Source organism: Salvelinus namaycush, chromosome 42, assembly GCF_016432855.1.
Source record: "Salvelinus namaycush isolate Seneca chromosome 42, SaNama_1.0, whole genome shotgun sequence".
In the NCBI taxonomy this organism is placed as follows: Eukaryota; Metazoa; Chordata; class Actinopteri; order Salmoniformes; family Salmonidae; genus Salvelinus; species Salvelinus namaycush.
Genome location: NC_052348.1, coordinates 8,218,027 through 8,235,744, shown reverse-complemented (window position 1 = coordinate 8,235,744; position 17,718 = coordinate 8,218,027). Strand labels below are relative to the sequence as shown.

Here is a 17,718-nt window from a genome sequence, read left to right as displayed (position 1 = left end):
TTTGGAAATAACTCAAAGCCAGAAAGAAAATAGGGGATTGCGGAGGAAACTACAGCTACTGGAACTGAAGACGGCACGAGAGCGCGTCCTCGCCAGTCGTCCCAGTAGTGTCAAGATTCTCGACCGATACAGAGGAATCGCAAGAGGTACATCAGTGGAGGATGCTGAGGGGAGGATGACTCATAATACTGGCTGGATTGGAGCAAATGGAATGACATCAAACACAATGATTCACATCATTCTACTAATTATGTTCCAGCCATTACCATGAGCCCGTCCTCCCCAATTAAGGAGCCTCCAACCTCCTGTGATGCTCATATATAGCTCAGCACAGTAGCCCCGTTCCCCTCTGCAAATGTGTTCAGATGTGTTACCCAGAATTTGGTCTTGGTTACTTTTTGGATAGTATGCAATAATTCCCCAGATTACTTAACTATCTTACGCAAAGACACTATCATATTCTAAACAGGTTCTTGATTTACTGCATTTCCTATTATTTCCTCAATGAAAACAATGTGATGCCTGGAACACAATACATCGATCAATATATAGTATACCCAGAAGTTATGCGAACTGTTGTTTTTCATCCTTGCCAATTCTAGATCAAAACTGTCAATAGTGTACAACATAGCGGTAAGCATTGACAGTAAGTAACCTAACCACCTGTCCCCCAATCACTCTCTAAGGTGAAGGAAATCTCACTGGAGGCCACAGGAACTTTGTGAAGCCAGCGGGACACAATACATGGAGAGATGACCAACCAATCACTGTTGACGAGGGGAGTGGAACCTCAACCCAGCACGTTATCGTGATAGAGGTTTGTGTAATAGTGTTGCGTTAAACATTTGAGTTACTTTGTAAATCAAATATGGCCCTTTTATTTCGGAAATGGTCCCCTCAGCTATGTACATCATTTATCTGCCATAGAGGAGCTTGTGAGACTTCCCTATGACATTGTTATCAAATAACCTCTTCTCTACTTGTGTCAGTCTGCAGAGGCTGCAGGTCCTGGGGTCAAGCTGGATAAGTCTGAAGAAGAGGAAGACCCAAGGCACAGCAGAGACATCCAGACTGGAGGGGCTGGAGCGCACCCTGTAGCCACGGAGGACCACGCCTCAGCGCAGCCCAGGACCCGACACAGCATCACGGAGGTCAGTGGAACGCTGAACACCGTCCTCAAGTCAGAGACCGACACAGAGACTTTAACTGTAACACAAAGGATTTTACACACAGGATCTGACCATAGGTCAGACCCGGAGAGACTGGGGCTGGGGGGACTGGGGTGTCCTCCTGCTCCAAGCTCAGAATATTTACTCTACGGTAACCCGAGCCAGAGGAAGGTTCATTCCAATCCCGATTCAGGTGATGTGTTAAATGCTGGCGATGATCCGTGTTGTTCTTACACTACAGAGATGGACCCTGGCAACATACCCTTGGGTTTAGAGACACAGACTGATCTGTCTAGAGGGCACTGGAACCAGTACAGTAGTGTTGTGTACTCTGAAGGGTGCCTAGATAAGAAAGGGGAGGGTCTGGTCGGAGATGAAGTGACTGTGAAAGTGGAGGGCAACGTTCCTCCCACATGGAATGCAGATAGTCACCTAGGTGACGGACACTCACAGGGCAGAGATTTCTTAGATTACAGGGAAAGCTTAGTGTCCACGTCGATGGGGCCTTCCGATTCACACGGGTGTATCCTTTTCGATCAGGTACTGAACTCAGATGACAGGGCTAGAGCCCAGGCTCGGGGAGGGGGAGCAACATCAGGCAGTAGTAAAGAGAAACGGTTCCTCTGCATGTTCTGTAACAAAGGCTTCAGCTGCGCCCAGAAGGTGGAGATCCACCAGAGGGTCCACACAGGAGAGAAACCATACAGCTGCCCCCAGTGTCACATGCGCTTTGCCCAGTCTGGCAGCCTGAAGAGGCACCAGAAGGTCCACACAGGAGAGAAACCCTTCAGCTGCCCCCAATGTGATAAGAGGTTCTCCCGCCAGCACCTGCTGAAGACGCATCTGAAGGTCCACACAGGAGAGAAGCCGTTCGCCTGTACACACTGCGGGAAGAGGTTCTCAGAGAGGAGCTACCTCAAGATACACCAGAAGAAAAACCATTCCACTCTATAGCTTTTGACTTGTTGATCACCTCCTGCATTAAAAACAAACATTGATTGTCATTGTTGTCAAGAGAAAAGATCCACAGATGCATTTGGAATAACAAGATTAACAGATTTCAGTGTTGAATATTCAACACTATGTAAAGTTCCCCAACTGGCGGGTGAGTTTTCTGAGCAATTAAAACTAATACATTCGTATATGGTTTTTATTGACATAAAACACCAGTAAATCAGGTCCAATTGATTTTAATTTTGGAAATCTCTTCCAAAGTATTCCCACGCCTAATAGAAAGATATATGGGATCATATACAAATTTAAGCAAGATTTGAAATTATTATATTTTCGTCAAATATATCTGTTTGAGCTTCTTGTGGTCAATTTGCAGTCTACAAATTATGATTATGTTCCGGCCCCTTGACCATCTGCAAAAAAGATCATCGGCCCATGGCTGAATCTAGTTGATGATCCTTGACTTAGATGCCCAAAGTAAACTACAGTAGTGGGTTAATTTCCGCAACAACGAAGAGTGTTGAAGCACGAGGCTAAACAAGTAATAATGTGAGTAACAGATTTCAGTGTTGAATATTCCTGGGTAGAATATTGCATCCAGACATTGTGTGATATTTAAGGCATATATAAGCCTAATGAATCTGTTTCAGATTGTTTGTACTGTACATTTGATGTTAAAAATGCATTACTTCCTTTCAACTACCAACAAAAATTCCCCAAGACACTTTTAATGAGAAAAGAAATGCAATTTATCGAGTAAATACAGATGTGTATCTGAGATGTGTGTATGTGTGGTTTTCATATGGTCTATTTAAAGTGTGTTTTTATTTAATAAACACAAAATGGGACTTTTCATTCTTAGACTTTCATTATACTCTCTTTAGTGTACCTCACATCTGATCTCACCCTATTCTGCTTAAACACGACTTTATAACCAATATACACTATACACTTACTAAATATATCTACACATACCCACCACAGGAGGCTGCTGAGAAGAGCATGGCAAATTGAATGACGTCAAACACCTGGAAACCATGTGTTTGATACCATTCCACTTATTCCGCTCCAGTCATTAACACAAGCTCGTTCTCCCTAATTAAGGTGCTACCAACCTCCTGTGATACCCACACGCAAACACCTCCTGTACACATCAGAATGTTTTGTCAGGTTTGTCTGATGACTTTTGACTTGTTTTTACCCACAACATATTAATGTCCACCATGATGGGTTTAACAACAATGAAGTCATTCTCTAACTACAGTATAGAACTCAAACGTAGTTGGGATGGGTTAACACTCCATGTTGAATGTGTGTTTATTATCTGTGTGTACGTACCTGAGGGAGTGTATGTCTGTGTAATCTGTATCACCTGTCTCTTCCAGGAGGAGGAGGGTCCAGAGGTGCTGCTGGTGAAGGAGGAGGGGTGTGAGGAGGGTCTGGGGAACCCTGAGGGGACCATGGTCATGGAGGACAACCAGACTACACCACCTCCTGAACCCACAGAGGAACCAGATGAGCAGCACAGGGCCACACACAGTCTCACTGAGGTGACCCCACTGTCTGTATGGTGTTAGGTCAGTGGCGTATCCACAAAGCCACTCAGAGTGCTGATCTAGGATCAGTTTAGCCTTTTAGAGCATAATGAATAAGATTTATATAGAAGGATTCTAGATCAGCAATCCTACTCTGAAACTCTTTGTGGATACGGGCCCAGGTTTTAATAATTTTGTCTTAAGTGTGGGACCATGCCTTTGAACTGTCAAACTATTAAACAGTGTGTGGTGGAAATTCTACACATAGGATACTCATAGTCAATCTTAAATTAATCATTGTTTATTACCAACATGCTGAAGAGGTCACAGTCAAACTTAGATGCATAAGGTATCGGTCTGAAGTGAGCCCTAACGGGGCAGTCCCGTAAGCTCTCTTATATATTTACACAGGCAAGTTATATTTGCATGATTTAGCTCATTCATCATTCATAATTAATTAATCATTAACGTTTGGTTCATGCTTGTGACAGACCAATACTTCACGAGGCATCTTCTCTACAAGCTGAGACATTGAAACTGAGATATCAAATTTTATTTGTCACATACACATGGTTAACAGATGTTAATGCGAGTGTAGCGAAATGCTTGTGCTTCTAGTTCCGACCATGCAGTAATATCTAACAAGTAATCTAACCTAACAATTTCACAACAACTACCTTATACACACAAATGTAAAGGAATGAATAAGAATATGTACACATAAATATATGGATGAGCGATGGCCGAACGGCATAGGCAAGATGCAGTAGATGGTATAGCGTACAGTATATACATATGAGATGAGTAATGTAGGGCATGTAAACATTATATAAAGTGGCATTGTTTAAAGTGGCTAGTGATACATTTATTACATCAATTTTTCATTATTAAAGTGGCTAGAGATGAGTCAGTATGTTGGCAGCAGCCACGCAATGTTAGTCATGGCTGTTTAACAGTCTGATGTCCTTGAGATAGAAGCTGTTTTTCAGTCTCTCGGTCCCCGCTTTGGTGCACCTTTACTGACCTCGCCTTCTGGATGATATCGGGGTTAACAGGCAGTGGCTCGGGTGGTTGTTGTCCTTGATGATCTTTATGGGCTTCCTGTGACATCGGGTGGTGTAGGTGTCCTGGAGGGCAGGTAGTTTGCCCCCGGTGATGCGTTGTGCAGACCTCACTACCCTCTGGAGAGCCTTACGGTTGTGGGCGGAGCAGTTGCCGTACCAGGCGGTGATACAGCCCGACAGGATGCTCTCGATTGTGCATCTGTAGAAGTTTGTGAGTGTTTTTGGTGACAAGCCACATTTTTTCAGCCTCCTGAGGTTGAAGATGCGCTGCTGTACCTTCTTCACCATGCTGTCTGTGTGGGTGGACCATTTCAGTTTGTCCATGATGTGTACGACGAGGAACTTAAAACTTTCCACCTTCTCCACTACTGTCCCGTCGATGTGGATAGGGGGCTGCTCCCTCTGCTGTTTCCTGAAGTCCACGATCATCTCCTTGTTTTGTTGACATTGAGTGTGAGGTTATTTTCCTGACACCACACTCCGAGGGCCCTCACCTCCCTGTAGGCCGTCTCGTCGTTGTTGGTAATCAAGCCTACCACTGTAGTGTCATCTGCTAACTTGATGATTGAGTTGGAGGCGTGGTGGAGATGTTACCTACCGTCACCACCTGGGGGCGGCCCGTCAGGAAGTCCAGGACCCAGTTGCACAGGGCGGTGTCGAGACCCAGGGTCTCGAGCTTAATGACGAATTTGGAGGGTACTATGGTGTTAAATGCTGAGCTGTAGTCGAGGAACAGCATTCTTACATAGGAATTCCTCTTGTCCACATGGGTTAGGGCAGTGTGGTTGCGATTGCGTCGTCTGTGGACCTATTGGGGCGGTAAGCAAATTGGAGTGGGTCTAGGGTGTCGGGTAGGGTGGAGGTGATATGGTCCTTGACTAGTCTCTCAAAGCACTTCATGATGACGGAAGTGAGTGCTACGGGGCGATAGTCATTTAGCTCAGTTACCTTCGCTTTCTTGGGAACAGGAACAATGGTGGCCCTCTTGAAGCATTTGGGAACCGCAGACTGGGATAAGGATTGAAAGAATATGTTCGTAAACACACCAGCCAGCTGGTCTGCGCATGCTCTGAGGACGCGGCCGGGGATGCCGTCTGGGCCTGCAGCCTTGCGAGGGTTAACACGTTTAAATATTTTACTCACGTTAGCTGCGGTGAAGGAGGTTTTGGTAGCGGTCCGTGTCTGCGGCACTATTGTTTTCAAAGCGAGCAAAGAAGTTGTTTAGTTTGTCTGGGAGCAAGACATCGTGGTCCGCGACGGGGCTGGTTTTCTTTTTGTAGTCCATGATTGGCTGTAGACCCTGCCACATACCTCTCGTGTCTGAGCCGTTGAATTGCGACTCTATTTGTCTCTATACTGACGCTTAGCTTGTTTGATTGCCTTGCGGAGGGAATAGCTACACTGTTTGTATTCGGTCATGTTTCCGGTCACCTCGCCCTTTCGTTCTCAAAACAAAGTTCTGGGCATACTGCCAAATTGCAGATACTGATAGTGAGGATTGGTTCAATCAGTCACTTGCATGAACACTGAAATTGGTTATAGCACAAATATACAATTTGTGTCAAGTAATCAAATCAACTAACATGTTTGCATAGTACTCACAGCAATCCCTCATTGCCCAATCAGAAGATGCTCCTTAGCAGGGTGCTCATATCAGATTTATTGATCCAACATCCTCTCACTCTGTATCTCTTACAGTCAGTAGACATGGAGGATGGAAAGCCTGATCTGCTGCTGGTCAAAGAGGAGACAATAGAAGACGAACCAGAAAGCATTGATCTGCTGAGTGGACTAAAGATGGGGGAGCAAGGTAAGGGAGCTATACATATAGCCTAAATAGATCTTCAGTGGGAATAGTGATGCACCTGGCTATTTCTTTTCTTTCTTCATTCATAAATGCAACTTATGTTTACATACAAAACCACACATTATAATGAATGAATTTGACCAGGTAAAAAAACTCCATATGTAGAGTTCTCTGCCATGTTTGTTAAGTCTATTTTGTAACCTCTTCCTGCAGGTGGTTGGCTAGAGGATAACAGAGGAGACTGGGAGGCCATCTTGGATTCCCAGACCGGTGCAGTCAAGTGCCCAGGGGACAACATCACTAAGCAGGCCAGGACCAGAGGCAACATAGTGGAGGTCAGTGGATGGGACAGCGTCCTCAACTCTGGGCTGGGGAACAACACTGTTAACCACAACCAGAAACAGGCAGTGGAACACAAACCAACAACCAATCTTAGACTCCATGACAACAGACTGGCTGTGACCAGGGCGAGGCATAGATTTGGTCTGCAGGGACAGGGAGGTGTCTCTATGCGGCAGGAGAGAACAGTCACAGACTCGGCTAGCGATGCTCCGTCCTGCTCCTATAGTTGTGATTCAGAGAGACTGATGACGCCTCAGGTTGACCCCCTAACAGGTGCTGGCTTCAGCCTGCCTTCTATAGGATCTATCAACTGGAACATGGACCATGCGACAACACAGACACTCCCTGGCCTTCGTCCTCCTCACACTCTGTTTAACCAGACATGTGCCAGTGCCTCAATACTAAATGGCTACACAAGACCATTGACAAATGACAGTAGTAGAGACGCTATCAGTGGATCCGGTGGCAAAGAGAAGCGCTTCCCGTGTTCATTTTGTGGGAAAGCCTTCAGTTTTCCCAAACAAGTGGAAATCCACCAGAGGATGCACACGGGGGAGAAACCATTCGGCTGCCAACTGTGTGAGAAGAGGTTCTCCCATCAGCACCACCTGAAGAGGCACCAGAGGGTCCACACAGGGGAGAAACCTTTCAGCTGCCCCCAGTGTGAGAAGAGGTTCTCCCACCAGCACCAGCTGAAGATGCACCTGAAGGTCCACACGGGAGAGAGGCCGTTCGCCTGTACGCACTGGGGGAAGAGTTTTTCACCTCAGGATACACCAGCAGAAAATGCACACGGCCCATGTATAGTGTATGGTGACATGTAATGTAGTACTAGCTAGTTTGTTTGTAGTTAATTCTGTTGGTTTTCAATGAAGTAGGGAACCGGATGAGGTCAACTGAAGAAAGAATGAGTATGATGAGGCAGAGTATATTATATGGTGATGGTTGGTGTTTGTAAAAATGTTTCACTGATGAAGAGTGACCCATTTTCTCCCTTTAGGTTGATACTGGTGTTTTATAGTGAGATAATGATGGTGCCTTAATTCATGTTTACGTCACATGAAGTAGTGAAGCTGTGTGTTATGTAATGTTGAACCTTTTCCAATGTATTCTAAAAAAAAAAATGTTTAAAGCAAGGGTACCAGATTGAGAAAAGTTATTATATTTGTCACATATCGTTTTGTGCAATAAAAGTACTGTACTTCAAGTTATCTTAGTGTATGACCATTTTGTGAAATGAAATACAAAATTGACACTGTGATGACTGACTTGGTTAATTTTGTATCATTGCAGGGACTGAGTTTCCCTTATTTCAGTCGAACCAAAACATTATACTTAATTCTTGAATCAACACATATGGAATCGTTTTATAATAAACTCCAATGGCTCCATATTGTTAGGTACTTGAGTCAGTGTTAGAGATGCTTGACTCTGGTTAACATTTTATAATGTCATGTTTCTGTGTGTAAAAGCAGTTTCTTATATAAACTTTTATATGCTCTTCTGTACAATTTGTGTTTACAGTCTGCAGTCCATGAGGACCTGCTGATTTCAGGTGTTGCTGGTGGGAGAGAGTGGACCTCTGAGGTGGCTGGGCTCAAACCCTGGCCCCGGATCAGAACCCTGGATCAGGAGCCATCACGCTTCCTTCCCGAGTTGGAACCAGGACCGAACCGCGAGGGACAGAGACTCCACCACCACACAGAACACAACCAGTGGACAGGTGGACTGAACAACCTCAGTCCTGGTAGTCATCAGAGAGACAGAGGCTCCAGTCAGGGATCCAGTCTGCAGCCCAGACCCTTCTCTTCACAGTCTCAGTGCAGGGATGAAGCAGGGCCTGGGGCTGATAGAGATAGACCCTCCTGTTCCTATGATACAAACATCACAGTATCCATGATGAACAGAGCAGGTCACCCTGGGCTTCAGCCTTCAGAGAGAGTGGTGGGAGACCCCCCTGGTGGGAGTCTTTCAGGAAGTCTGTCTTCTTCTTCAGGGTCTTGTCTAATGCCTGGTGACTGGGTTCATAGGACGTCTGGGTCTACCCTTCCTCAGTTACCTCAGGTTTACCCCACAAATACAGACATGGTCAGGATGGGCGTTCACCACAAGAGGTACCTAGCCTATAACACAGCACACAACCATAACAACACCCAATTAATGGCTAGAGGTCAAGGAGGGAGCTCAAAGACTAACGACCTGAGTGTGGTGGCTCCTGCTTCTACCTCCTCGGCGTCACAACGTGGGAAGCGATGCATTAGGACAGACGCCGACAAGCCGTACGCCTGCCCCACATGTGGGAAGCGCTTCTCTGAGGCGAGCTATGTGAAGCAACACCAGACCGTTCACACCAAGGAGAGGCCCTTCAAGTGCAAGCTGTGTTACAAGAGCTTCTCCTTCCTGAGTAACCTTATCAGACATAGGGGTGTTCACACAGGGGAGGAACCCTTCAGCTGTACCCAGTGTCACATGCACTTCGCCCATGCTGGTAACCTGAAGAGGCACCAGAGGGTCCACACAGGGGAGAAATCCTCCAGCTGACCCCATTGTGAGAAGAGATTCTCCAGCCAGCAACAGCTGAAGATGCACCTGACGGTCCACATAGGAGAGAGGCCTTTCGCCTGTACGCACTGCAGGAAGAGGTTCTCAGAAAGGAGCTACCTCAGGATACACCAATAGAAAACCATTCCACTCTATAACATAGAAAGTAGCCATACCACTCAAACCCTGCATTAAAGACAAACATGAATTGTCATTTTTGTCAGCAGATGCATTTGGAATAACGAGAGTAACCATGTTGAATATTCCTGGCACGAATATTGTATCCAGACATTGTGTGATATATAAGCCTAAAAAGTGTTCATATTGTGTTTGTACTGTGTAGGCTATATGATGTTCACAAATGCCATTCAACTACTTAATTTCTGTCCCAAGACACTTTTAATGAGAAATTTAATGTCGTTTATCATACAGATTTGTAGTTGAGACAGGTGTATTTAACACTTGTTTATGTTTAATAAACACGAAATGTGACTTTTCATTCTAAGACTTTCATTGACTAGTATAAATCACATCTGATCTCATCACACCAGTGGAGGCTCCTCAGTGAATTTCATAGTAATAAACATAGTGAAACATTAAAAGTTCACCTTTTTAGATAAGACTATACTAAATATATTCACGCCACCAAATCATTGATTAAAATACATTGTTTTGCAATGAAGGTCTACAGTAGCCTCAACAGCACTCTGTAGGGTAGCACTATGGTGTAGCCGGAGGAGAGATAGTTTCCGCCTTCCTCTGGGTACTTGACTTCAATACAAAACCTCGTGGCTCGTGGTTCTCACCTCCCATAAACTTACACAGTAATTATGACAACTTACAGAGGACGTCCTCGAAGCTATCAGAGCTCTTGCAACATGAACTGACATGTTTCCACCCAATCAAAGGATCAGAGAATGAATCTAGTACTGAAAGCATAAGCTACAGCTAGCTAGCACGGCAGTGCATAAAATGTGGTGAGTAGTTTACTCAAAGAGCGAGAAAGACAACAGTTTTGAACAAATTTGTTTCTTCAAAAATGAAGGAGAAGGAAGAGAGAGAGTCATTTCTTTCAGTTTCACTTACTTACAGTTGAAGTCGGAAGTTTACATACACCTTAGCCAAATACATTTGAACTCAGTTTTTCACAATTCCTGACATTTAATCCTAGTAAAAATTCCCTGTCTTAAGTCAGTTAGGATCACCACTTTATTTGAAGAATGTGAAATGTCAGAATAACAGTACAGAGAACTATTTATTTAAGCTTTTATTTCTTTCATCACATTCCCAGTGGGTCAGAAGTTTACATACACTCAATTTAGTATTTGGTAGCATTGCCTTTAAATTGCTTAACTTGGGTCAAACGTTTCAGGTAGCCTTCCACAAGCTTCCCAAAATAAGTTGGGTGAATTTTGGTCCATTCCTCCTGACAGAGCTGGTGTACCTGAGTCAGGGTTGTAGGCACCCTTTTTCAGTTCTGCCAACAAATTTTCTGTAGGATTGAGGTCAGGGCTTTGTGATGGCCACTCCAATACCTTAAGCCGTTTTGTTGTCCTTAAGCCGTTTTGCCACAACTTTGGAAGTATGCTTGGGGTCATTGTCCATTTGGAAGACCCATTTGCGACCAAGCTTTAACTTCCTGACTGATGTCTTGAGATGTTGCTTCAGTATATCCACATAATTTCCCCTGCCTCATGATGCCATCTATTTTGTGAAGTGCACCAGTCTCTCCTGCAGCAAAGCCCACCCACAACATGATGCTGCCACCCCCGTGCTTCACGGTTGGGATGGTGTTCTTAAGCTTGCAAGCCTCTAACCTTTTTCCTCCAATCATAACGATGGTCATTATGGCCAAACAGTTATATTTTTGTTTCATCAGACCAGAGGACATTTCTCCAAAAAGTACTATCTTTGTCCCCATGTGCAGTTGCAAACCGTAGTCTGGCTTTTTTATGGCAGTTTTGGAGCAGTGGCTTCTTCCTTGCTGAGCGGCCTTTCAGGTTATGTCGATATAGGACTCATTTAACTGTGGATATAGATACTTTTGTACCTGTTTCCTCCAGCATCTTCACAAGGTCCCTGCTGTTGTTCTGGGATTGATTTGTACTTTTCGCACCAAAGTACGTTCATCTCTAGGAGACAGAACACGTCTCCTTCCTGAGGGGTATGATGGCTGCATGGTCCCATGGTGTTTATACTTGTGTACTATTGTTTGTACATATGAACGTGGTACCTTCAGGAGTTTGGAAATTGCTCCCAAGGATGAACCAGACTTGTGGAGGTCTTTGCTGATTTCTTTTGATTTTCCCATGATGTTAAGCAAAGAGGCACTGAGTTTGAAGGTAGGCCATGAAATACATCTACAGGTACACCTCCAATTGACTCAAATTATGTCAATTAGCCTACCGGAAGCTTCTAAAGCCATGACATAATTTTCTGGAATTTTCCAAGCTGTTTAAAGGCACAGTCAACTTAGTGTATGTAAACTTCTGACCCACTGGAATTGTGATACAGTGAATTATAAGTGAAATAATCTGTAAACAATTGTTGTAAAAATACTTGTGTCATGCACAAAGTAGATTTCCTAACCGACTTGCGAAAGCTATAGTTTGTTAACAAGAAATTTGTAGAGTGGTTGAAAAACAAGTTTTAATGACTCCAACCTAAGTGTATTTAAACTTCCGACTTCAGCTGTAGTTAGCAAATGGAGCTAGCTAGTTTAGCTCACTCAAGCCCTGCTCAAGTAGAGGGATGCTATGTTAGCTAGCTGGCTATGTCCCAACACAACACTAGTACTTCCAAATAAAGGTAAGCTTTTGGTTTTACAAATGTATTGGTGCATGATTAGCGAGTTTACTAACACGTTAGTTCTATTAGCTATGCTGACTATGATGTTACTTTAGCTAATATGGTATGTAGCGGTTTTGATATGGTTTGGCTTGGAAAGTTTTTTTTCGCCTGTTCAAATACAGCTGATGTGTTGTGCATTGAAGTCCACAAATGAAGGGAAAAGGTGAGGGGAGGAGAGCACATAGATGCGAGAAGGAATTACAACAGGGCCACTATGAAAGTGAACTGTGTTTACGGAACGAAACAGGGAAAAACTTACCTGAATTTGTCCAATGGAAACTCTCGTTTGCAACTGGACGAATGATTACACATTAGATCAGCTAGATGCAGGCAAGAGTGTGCAAGGCAGTATTGAATGTGTCACTGTCTGTCACCTCAAATTTTTCTGTCGACCTGTGTGCTACTTTGTAAACTTTCCTTCATAGGCTAAGTTGTAGCAACCTCATTATGGGTATAGGGAAAATGTGAGTATCATGTAGTAGCCTAAACCTATCAATGTTGCATTGAACTGGGTGAATGGAATTTGAATGACAGTCATCCAATATGCTATAATAGAAATAAGGCCATGCTCATGAAAAATGTTGGTGTTTCATATACTGGAGAGTGAGACCAAATCATGGACACTGGACAGAGTGGATTTCAGTTGTAGCAAAATGGCAGGTTTATTAAGTCAAAGATATCTTGTCCTGCAGTTAAGCGTGCACGGACCTAGTCATATGACTCAGTAAGGAGTCAGCTGAAAAAGGCTGCTTAAACAAAGGTTGCAGCAGATTTTATTCATGGAACAATGTAGGTGGATTCTCGTCGTGTTGGTCTTCTGACTGGTCCTGAAGAGTTGGAGGCGGGCCTGCTCTAGCCAGAGCAGGAGCCCCATTGGTGCACAGCAGAGTCCTCTGCTCTTGGCACCCGACCAGTAGAGAGGGGAGTGAAGTGTGAGTGTTCATGCGATGAAATGTCTGTGTGTCAAGGAGTCGTGAGATAAGGGGAACTGAAACTGGCAGTTACTGTCTGGGGCTAGGGTCTTTCCTGATTAGAGGGGTGCGAGCAATGACTTAAGTCAGGCGGATTAGTTTGGCGCTTCTATAACTGTTTGTGCGGTTAGTATCCTTGTGACAATGGGGAACCATGTTTTGAGCAACAGCAGTCTTGTATCTTAGTCATGGGGTGTGTTGTGCAAGCTTTAATCTTATGGTCACAAGCAGGCTCTAAAGCAGCCTGAGGGCCCTAGGCCACCTAAATGATGCTTAATATATGTGCTTGATTTATGAGCTATGTATATGAATATATGTATATATGACAAAAACAAAAACGTCCTCCCTCATCATAAACGGCACCGACCGCCACTGCTATGACGTTAGCTCATTTGGTGACAACTAGTGGTGCGTGGGTCACCTGCACCCGCTAATAACCCATCTGCAACCGCCTGACAGTGCATTTGGAAAGTATTCAGACCCGTTCACTTTTTCTACATTTTGTTACAGCATTATTTTTCCTCATCAATCTACACACCATACGACAAAGCGAAAACAGGTTTTTAGAATGTTTTTCTAATTAAAAGAATATAACTGAAATACCTTATTTACATAAGTATTCAGATCCTTTGCTATGAGACTCGAAATTGAGCTCAGGTGCATCCGGTTTCCATTGATCATCCTTGAGATGTTTCTACAACTTGATTGGAGTCCACCTGTGGTAAATTCAAGTGATTGGACATGATTTGGAAAGGCACACACCTGTCTATATAAGGTCCCACAGTTGTCAGAGCAAAAACCAAGCCATGAGGTCGAAGGAATTGTCCATAGAGCTCTGAGACAGGATTGTGTTGAGGCACAGACATGGGGGAGGGTACCAAACAATGTCTGCAGCATTGAAGATTTCCAAGATCACAGTGGCCTCCATCATTGTTAAATGGAAGAAGTTTGGAACCACCGAGACCCTTCCTAGAGCTGGCCGCCCGGCCAAACTGAGCAAAAAAGGCCTTGGTCATGGAGGTGACCAAGAACCCGATGGTCACTCTGACAGAGCTCCAGAGTTTGTCTGTGGAGATGGGAGAACCGTCCAGAAGGAAAACCATGTCTGCAGCACTCCACCAATCAGGCCTGAATGATAGAGTGGCCAGACTGAAGCCACTCCTCAGTAAAAAGCACATGACTGCCCGCTTGGAGTTTGCCAAAAGGCACCTAAAGGACGCTCAGACCATGAGAAACAAGATTCTCTGGTCTGATGAAACCAAGATTGAAGTCTTTGGCCTAAATGCCAAGCGTCACGTCTGGAGGAAACCTGGCATCATCCCTACGGTGAAGCATGGTGGTGGCAGCATCATACTGTGGGAATGTCTTTCAGCGGCAGGGACTGGGAGACTAGTCAGGATCGAGGGAAAGATGAAAAGAGCAAAGAACATAGAGATCTTTGATGAAAACCTGTTCCAGAGCGCTCAGGACCTCAGACTGGGGCGAAGGTTTACCTTCCAACAGGACAATGACCCTAAGCACACAGTTAAGACGCAAGAGTGGCTTCGTGAAAAGTCTCTGAATATCCTTGAGTGGCCCAGCCAGAGCCTGGACTTAAACCTGATCAAACATCTCTGGAGAGACCTGAAAATAGCTGTGCAGCGATGCTCCCCATCCAACCTGACAGAGCTTGGAAGGGTCTGCAGAGAAGAATGGGAGAAACTCCCCAAATAAAGGTGTGCCAAGCTTGTAAGGTCATACCCAAGAAGACTAGAGGCTGCAATCGCTGCCAAAGGTGCTTCAACAAAGTACTGAGTAAATGGTCTGAATACTTATTAGCTGTGATATTTCAGTATTTTTTTTTTTTACATTTGCAAAAAAATCTCAAATCTGTTTTTGCATTGTCATTATAGGGTATTGTGTGTAGATTGATGAGGGGGGAAATAATTTAATCAATGTTAAAATAAGGTTGTAATGTACCAAAATGTGGAAACGGTGAATGGGTCTGAATACTTTACGAATGCACTGTATGTGATAAAGTGAAAACCTGAGTCCCACTCCCTACCCTAACCCGCAAATATAGAAAATGCGCTATAAACTACAGTCAAAGACCGCAGAACGATTATTTGACAGGAGGTGCAGGATTTTATTTTTTGTTGCCTGATATAGATATGTTTCTACTTATAATTTCCGACATTTTGGTAGGCTATTTGCTAATCAACTTGTTTATAATTAGATACCTTGTAGCTTCTCGATTGTCATTACGTTGCCCTAGAAAACGAAATGAACCTTTACGCAATAGAATAATGTAATAGATCGATAGAATGAATGCTTCGATCTAGTTGACATCGGTAATGTTCTCTTTGTCATTTTCGCGGAGTCAAGACGTTTAGTTAGGCCTACTGAGCAAAAAAATACAATAAAGAAAAAAAAACGGGAAAGATTTCCTTGCAAAATCTCCAAATGACATCAGTTTGAAAGGTTGTTAGGAAACAGGAACCTGTGAAAACGGCCCAACGTGTTTCTGATAAGATTTTGTCATGTTTTGTCATTGATCATCATGTCTTGTCCCTGTGCTTCCCTCTGCTGGTCTTATTAGGTTCTTTCCCTCTTTCTATCCCTCTCTCTCCCCCTCCCTCTCTCCCTCTCTCGCTCTCTCTCTCTATCGTTCCGTTCCTGCTCCCAGCTGTTTCCCATTCTCCTAACTACCTCATTTACTCTTTCACACCTGTCCCCTATTTTACCCTCTGATTAGAGTCCCTATTTCTCCCTCTGTCTTCCGCTTCTGTCCTTGTCGGATTCTTGTTTGATGTTTGCTGTTCTGTGTCCTTGTTCCGCCCTGTCGTGTTTTTGCCTTCTTCAGATGCTGCGTGTGAGCAGGTGTCTATGTCAGCTACGGCCTGTGCCTTCCTGAAGCGACCTGCAGTCTGTGGTCGCGTCTCCAGTCGTTCCTCTCTACTGACGAGAGGATTTCAGTTTCCTGTTTTGGATTTACCTATGATAATTTCCAGGAGAATCATTGTTTGTTTAAGCCTGGAATAAAGACTCTGTTTCTTTAAGTCGCTTTTGGGTCCTCATTCACCAGCATAACAGAAGAATCCGACCAAGAATGGACCCAGCGACTACGGATTCTCGCAACACTGCCGTCGAGTTCCAGGGAGCTATGCTCGGCAGACACGAGCAGGAATTGTCTGCTGCTCGTCATGCCGTTGAGACCCTGGCCGCTCAGGTCTCCGACCTCTCAGGACAGTTTCAGAGTCTTCGTCTCGTGCCACCAGCTACTTCCTGGTCTTCCGAGTCTCCGGAACCTAGGGTTAATAACCCACCATGTTACTCTGGGCAACCCACTGAGTGTCGCTCCTTTCTCACCCAGTGTGATATTGTCTTCTCTCTCCAGCCCAACACATACTCAAGAGAGAGAGCTCGGATCGCTTACGTCATATCACTCCTTACTGGTCGGGCTCGGGAGTGGGGCACAGCTATCTGGGAGGCAAGGGCTGAGTGTTCTAACGATTATCAGAACTTTAAAGAGGAGATGATACGGGTTTTTGATCGTTCAGTTTTTGGGAAGGAGGCTTCCAGGGCCCTGGCTTCCCTATGTCAAGGTGATCGATCCATAACGGATTACTCTATAGAGTTTCGCACTCTTGCTGCCTCCAGTGACTGGAACGAGCCGGCGTTGCTCGCTCGTTTTCTGGAGGGACTCCACGCTGAGGTTAAGGATGAGATTCTCTCCCGGGAGGTTCCTTCCAGCGTGGACTCTTTGATTGCACTCGCCATCCGCATAGAACGACGGGTAGATCTTCGTCACCGAGCTCGTGGAAGAGAGCTCGCGTTAACGGTGTTCCCCCTCTCCGCATCTCAACCATCTCCTCCCACCGGCTCAGAGACTGAGCCCATGCAGCTGGGAGGTATTCGCATCTCGACTAAGGAGAGGGAACGGAGAATCACCAACCGCCTTTGCCTCTATTGCGGTTCTGCTGGACATTTTGTCATGTCATGTCCAGTAAAAGGCCAGAGCTCATCAGTAAGCGGAGGGCTACTGGTGAGCGCTACTACTCAGGTCTCTCCATCAAGATCCTGTACTACCTTGTCGGTCCATCTACGCTGGACCGGTTCGGCTGCTTCCTGCAGTGCCTTGATAGACTCTGGGGCTGAGGGTTGTTTTATGGACGAAGCATGGGCTCGGAAACATGACATTCCTCTCAGACAGTTAGGGAAGCCCACGCCCATGTTCGCCTTAGATGGTAGTCTTCTCCCCAGTATCAGATGTGAGACACTACCTTTAACCCTCACAGTATCTGGTAACCACAGTGAGACCATTTCCTTTTTGATTTTTCGTTCACCTTTTACACCTGTTGTTTTGGGTCATCCCTGGCTAGTTTGTCATAATCCTTCTATTAATTGGTCTAGTAATTCTATCCTATCCTGGAACGTTTCTTGTCATGTGAAGTGTTTAATGTCTGCTATCCCTCCTATTTCTTCTGTCCCCTCTTCTCAGGAGGA

The 17,718-nt window shown here is 44.8% G+C and overlaps 3 protein-coding genes across 3 annotated transcripts in view; all 3 read left to right on the top strand.

Moving 5' to 3' along the window:
• The first annotated feature begins 778 nt into the window (after positions 1 to 778).
• The window catches only part of LOC120034862 (protein glass-like), a 467,553-nt gene continuing 450,613 nt past the window's right edge, over positions 779 to 17,718 (top strand). The window contains exon 1 of the mRNA XM_038981511.1: positions 779 to 817. The gene's annotated coding sequence lies outside the window, so the exon portion shown is untranslated. The remainder of the gene's footprint in view (positions 818 to 17,718) is intronic.
• LOC120034871 (oocyte zinc finger protein XlCOF8.4-like) lies at positions 3,635 to 8,095 on the top strand. The gene is made up of 3 exons (XM_038981522.1): positions 3,635 to 3,673; positions 6,421 to 6,532; positions 6,743 to 8,095. The coding sequence occupies exons 2-3, from the start codon at positions 6,430 to 6,432 to the stop codon at positions 7,693 to 7,695; spliced, it is 1,056 nt and encodes a 351-aa protein (XP_038837450.1). The 5' UTR covers positions 3,635 to 3,673; positions 6,421 to 6,429; the 3' UTR covers positions 7,696 to 8,095.
• Positions 8,743 to 9,905, top strand: LOC120034884 (zinc finger protein 470-like). The gene has a single exon (XM_038981538.1). It carries the CDS (start codon positions 8,768 to 8,770, stop codon positions 9,410 to 9,412), a length of 645 nt encoding a protein of 214 aa, XP_038837466.1. The 5' UTR covers positions 8,743 to 8,767; the 3' UTR covers positions 9,413 to 9,905.

Excerpts from the sequence above, each read along its gene's own strand:
- LOC120034871 (XM_038981522.1), top strand. The coding sequence starts at position 6,430 with ATGGAGGATGGAAAGCCTGATCTGCTGCTGGTCAAAGAGGAGACAATA. Across the intron at positions 6,533-6,742 it reads ACTAAAGATGGGGGAGCAAG|GTGGTTGGCTAGAGGATAAC; the intron begins GTAAGGGAGCTA and ends CTCTTCCTGCAG.
- LOC120034884 (XM_038981538.1), top strand. The coding sequence starts at position 8,768 with ATGATGAACAGAGCAGGTCACCCTGGGCTTCAGCCTTCAGAGAGAGTG.